The sequence below is a fragment of the Notothenia coriiceps genome, unplaced genomic scaffold (assembly GCF_000735185.1).
Source record: "Notothenia coriiceps isolate Sejong01 unplaced genomic scaffold, NC01 NC01_scaffold00023671, whole genome shotgun sequence".
In the NCBI taxonomy this organism is placed as follows: domain Eukaryota; kingdom Metazoa; phylum Chordata; class Actinopteri; order Perciformes; family Nototheniidae; genus Notothenia; species Notothenia coriiceps.
Window position 1 is genome coordinate 1 of NW_011356372.1, and position 5572 is coordinate 5572.

At 43.9% G+C, this 5572-nt stretch overlaps 1 protein-coding gene across 1 annotated transcript; it reads right to left on the bottom strand.

Annotated features, from left to right (window-relative positions):
* Nucleotides 1-1716: 1716 nt before the first annotated feature.
* On the bottom strand, nt 1717-5460 carry LOC104954722 (cubilin-like; the record flags this gene model as incomplete). The annotated part of the gene is made up of 10 exons (XM_010781900.1): nt 1717-1907; nt 2040-2202; nt 2464-2645; nt 2788-3022; nt 3184-3302; nt 3913-4105; nt 4288-4412; nt 4641-4736; nt 4944-5075; nt 5292-5460. Coding segments are annotated over 10 exons (1605 nt in total), but the record flags the coding sequence as incomplete, so codon positions are not given.
* Nucleotides 5461-5572: the final 112 nt, after the last annotated feature.

A 5572-nucleotide genomic window follows, 5' to 3' on the forward strand; every position in this document is an offset into this window, starting at 1 on the left:
TGTGTGTGTGTGTGTGTGTGTGTGTGTGTGTGTGTGTGTGTGTGTGTGTGTGTGTGTGTGTGTGTGTGTGTGTGTGTGTGTCACATCACATCACACTTAGGGTGTTTAATAGATAATGCTTAACACAAAGCTCTTATTTAAAGTGAACATTTAGTATTGACGGTTTTAATGTGTTTATAAGCACGCACACAGGCGCACACACACAAACACATGCCCTGCACTAATTAATTAGTGTGTTTGTTGACTGCTGTTTGTAGGCTAATGGCTGTAATGGAAAAGCCTCACTTACATTTCCACCTTTTATAAATTCAGGACATTTCTTCTCTCTTTATTTTGGTCTAAACACCTCAGGGGAGAGGTCACTGCAGCTGCAACAACTTATTGGGAACAATTTGTCTGTGTTGTTTCATAGTATGCTGATGCTCCCTGCCTGTTTCACATTCGAAAGGAAAAAACCCATCATTGTTAACTTGCAACATCATGTAACACCAAAACCAAACCACCCAAGCGAAAGAAGACTCATTCACAGAGACGGGGATCTGTTTATCTCTAAGTCGTATTGAAATCAAGATCAAATGTGCCTACATTTTGTTTTTCAGTTGGTTTTGCTGTGATGCATGTTATAGTACATTTTGAGATACAAGTAAAAACCTTCAGGGGACGTTCATGCAGCAAAATCACACGGCTGATATAAAACAGCTGGGTAAACATCGAGAATGTATAGCATTCAGTTTATCTCTGTGTAACGGTGTGAATTGAGTTGTCCTGCAGCATTTAAAGGCTTCACAAATCTTTATTTATGCGGGCATTTTGAATCCAAAGACAACTCTGTCAAGCCACTATCATAAACCCTGAGGAGTGTTATTCATACAGATAAATCCACACGCTGCATGGATGAATGTCATCAAACAATGTTACAGAGGTTACAGTAGGACACATTACTGTCATTGTTTCAGACTGCCGCTCAATCTGCAGGCATGTAATGCTGTTAAAAATGTATTTAACTGATAACAATATTTCCTTTGAAATTTGCAATAATCAATATTCTTTTTATTAGAATTTGATCAAATGACAAGATGTTCAATACAACGACTCTAGTCTGTACCTGAATAACACTGAAGTTACATAACCCCAAACTTAAATCTGTCATGTCCAAGAAACTTATAGTGAAAGTTTATTCTTTATGTTAGAGTTGTCATGTCCCTTTGTCTTGTGCTTTATGTCTATACCCTTAATTATTTCTTCCTCTCATTTCAGGCCTCCACGCTCCCCGCCCCTTTTCTGTCTCCTGCGTCCTTGATTATTTTTCCCCGCCCTGATTGTTTCCAACTGTGTCCCCTTTACCTGTGTATATATTGTGTTAGCTCCCTCCTGTTAATTGTCAGTTCGTTGTCTCTCGAAGACCACGTATCGGCTTACCTCACGGACCTTTTCACGGACCTTTCACGGACCTATGCTATAGATCGCTTTCTAGTTTTCCTCGAAAGAGTGGTTTTTGTTTTCCTTGTTTTATTACTGTGCAAATTCCAGTAAAGTCTTTATTTTGAAACGCTATCTGAGTCTGAGTTTTGAGTCGTGCAATTGAGTTCATGCCTCAGTGTTCTCCCCTTGACACAAACTATCTGAATGTATTTTGTTCGGGTGTCAGTATGTAAACACTTTCTAAGCACATTCTTTTTCCATAAATGAATCAGGATACATATGTGCGAGTCCTACCTCCACATAGTCAAATGTGCAGCTGGCGTGACTCTCGATGTCGATGTCAGTGAAGTTGAGGGACACCTTCTCACCGACCGGCAGCTTGATCAAGTAGATGCACTGTCTGCTGTGGGCGTAGTTGTTGGGCCAGTTGGGGGAGATGAGGACGCCCTCACTGTCAGTGAAGGTACCCCCACAACCTGGGTCACCTAGGATCAAACACAACCAAGGATTAGGAGAGGGTTTCAACCCCAAGGGTGTGACATTTGATATAGATCTGTTATAATGCTCCCACGGTGAAGAATAACCTTCAGTGGTTTACTTGGTAGGCAGTTTCTTACTTGGTGACGTTGTGTATGTGATGTGGAAGCCTCGGTCAGAGACACTGTGGTCGGTGTGGAAGTGGATCCATGCAGCTGGACCGGTGGTCTGCAGGGGGGCAGGGGACCCAGTGCTGCAGTACTTCCCCAACACTGGGTCTTCAGGTAGGAGACCATCCCGGATCTATAATATTAGGCAAAGGCAAAACGTGGAAAAGTAATTGCAAGGAGTTGTAATTCCATGGTATCGTTTGAGCTTGTCGCTTTAAAAGGGATATCGCTTGTGGCACAAACCAAACAAATGGGAAAAATATATAAAACATCTGTGCCAGTCTAAGTGCAAAGGAATTGGGTAAAGATGTCACAGGTTGACACAAAACAAAAATACACACACAAGAAAGAGATTGTTTCATTCATTGATTTGAGCTTATCGAGCATTCCTCACCTCGAGGAAGTCGAAGTTGCAGTCGGGGTGTTGCTCCAGACTCAGAGTCCCGAATGCGAAGGTAATTAGGAGGCCGGGATCCACTGTAACCGACCAATAGCAGTCTCTGCCGGGTGGGTAGTTTCCAGGGTAACCAGGCGAGTTAATGTTGCCGTATGGGGCAGTTAGCTCGTCTCCACACACTGAGAGGAAAGGTTAAATGTCTTTACTCCCCATTTTCACAGATGACAAAAAAGGAATTAGAACATTTATCATTTTGTTTTTGTTGTGGCATATACCTCCCCTTATAATTCACCTTAAAAAACAATCCTAAACATAGCCTACCTGGGTCCCGGGACTCCCAAACAACAGTGAATCCGTCAGCACTGATAGTGTGGTCGGAGCGGAACCAGAAGTAAAGTGAATCGTGGGAACTGAAGAGCTCCTGGGGGTTATTTGTGCCGCAGTATTTCCCGATCTGGTAAGCAGAAGCGCTCTCCCCGTCGTGGATCTGGAGGAAGTCGAAGTTGCAGTTGGTGCTGCTCTCCAGATGGAAGAAAGGGAAGGTGATGCGCAGGATCTGAAGAAGAGACAACATATAGATCTTCCTTTGGCATTTGATTTCATGTATTCAATAAAGAAAGACCTTTACAGAAGAGTGCTTTGATAGCCGAGAAGCTAAAAAGGACATTACAGAAACAAAGTCAACGAATGACAGGAAAGTGAAAGAGACGTACTGACCTTGTTGGGGTCGGTGCGGATCACCCAGGCACAGCTGACCTGGTGATCGTACTCATCATGACCCGGCGTGTTGGGATAACTGAAGCTACCAGCAGGGCCCGTCAGGTACCCTCCACACACTGGAAACACATGGATTCTTTAAAATACTGTATATTATTACAGAAAGCAGTCATTTGATTCTACTATACTTAAGCAATAGCTCACGACAGGCCGTGGTATATGCTCAGTATATCACAGCTAAGGGGCGTGGTTCGGCCCGACACGAAGCGGAGGCAGTTTGCTTTTCAGCCCAACTGTATACAGTTTTTCTCAGACGCGGAGGGATACTGACTTGTTGTGAAAAGTAACGACAATTCTACCCGTGGTATACGCTCAGTATATCACGGCTAAGAACCAATCAGATTGCTTGATTTGACTTGTCCGTTTTATAAAGTTACACATTCTCTGTTAATCTTAATGATTTTAAATGTACATAGTTAGCTAGATAGCTACTTATTCCTGCATTTTACTTGTACCATCTCGTCGCTTGTAATATTTATGTCTTTCTTTTTATGTCTTAAGGTTATTGTAGGAGGAGCCTGGGACTTTATAAGTCTTATTTTTTCATATAAACATAATAGCATTTTTTTGGCAATGAAAATAAGTGAGTGATGATGAAATATTTAACAAAATCACACCCTGATCAGCCCCCACTGCTTCCCTTCCCCTCCCTTCTTGTCGTGTGTATACCTTGCTGTGCTGTCTGGCAGAGGGGTCCGGTCCACTGAGTGGTGCAGGTACACGTGAAGCCATTACTGCCGTCGGCGCACGTTCCTCCGTTCTGACACGGGTTGCTTAAGCACTCGTTGATATTCTGGTCACAGTTGACTCCCTGCCAGCCAGCGTTGCAGGAGCAGACGTAGCCAGGAGAGGAGGTGGTGGGCTGTGGGGGGCAGCAGCAGTCAGACATTGAGAATGTATCGCCACTAAAGGATTCAAGTGAGGATTTTTGGTTAAACTCAGTGTCTTACAGATATAATAAAAGGTGAAGGACAACTTTGTGTGAGTTTTATCTTGTAGCACAACTCACAGATATAAAGCCCATCATGTCACACACACACTCACCACACACTGCCCGTTGACACAGGGGTTGTTGGTCGTACAGATGTTGCTGGTCTGGGTGCAGCCAGTTGGTCCGTAGCCATTACCGATGTATCCAGGAGGACAGGTGCATACAGGGAGGCTGGAGCCTGGTGGATGTGTGAAGGAGGAGAGGGAAGAGAGTTAGGTACTTTGCCAACATCATACTTTGGAGACTGTAGAAATTTACTTGAGTAAATAAAATGTATCAATCCTTTTTTTGAGAAGTATGACCTTGTGGGAAGTTATTACACTTTTTTTTTCTTCAATTAAACAGACAATACACGATTATTCAAAAAGTAGGCCACAAATTCAAGTTGCTATCAACACACACTTACCTAGGCTGGAGGTGCAGGAAGCCAATGGGTGACAGCCTCCATTGTTGGCGGCGCAGATGTTGCTCTGGGTGCAAGTTCTTCCATCCCCCTCATAGCCTGCACAAAAACCAGGGTCTCAGATTAATTTAGGAGACCAGAACGGGTAAGGTCGTATAGGTATCCCCCATTCACTCATTTTCAAAATTGTAAATTAAAAAGCTCCTTAAAGACCATCCTTACACCAGATGTCGGGATTTTAAAACCGTCCATAGCAGAATTCATAGCACTGGTTACATTTAGAACCCTTAAATGTTCCCATCATACCTGGAGGGCAGGCCCCACAGTGGAAGGAGCCCATGGTGTTCAGGCATTGCACCATGGGAGCTGAGGAGCAGCCGCCGTTATTGGTCAAACACTCGTCCACATCCTGACAGCTGTAGCCGTTGCCCTGCCAACCTGAGACATATTAGAGGATATTTAAGCCAATTTTCCTCCTTCCAATATACATAAAGTCACAAATCAAATGCATATCATACTGTATGCTCATAACTCCATTAATCCTGCTCCAATATTTCCTAGATTTGGCTATACTCTGCGAGGAATACACATGTGCCTCAAAGTCACAACATCAGTGATCTAACCCTAAGCCCAGAGAGTGTTACTGAGTGTTACCAGCAGGACAGGTCCCACAGTAGAAGGACCCCGGTGTGTTGTAGCAGGGAACAATGGGGTTGGAGGAGCAAGGTTTTGTGGGAAGGTTACACTCGTTCACATCGGCCACACAGGACGGGTTCCCTGCTGGAGCCTCCCAGCCATCCTCACAGATGCATTTATATTTAGGCTGTTCATTGGGGGAGAAAAGTCAGTGTGAAAACAAAATCAAAAAACACAAAAACAGCAGACATCTCCAGGTCACATGTGTGAACTAGGCTGGCTTAGTGTCAGGTTACCTG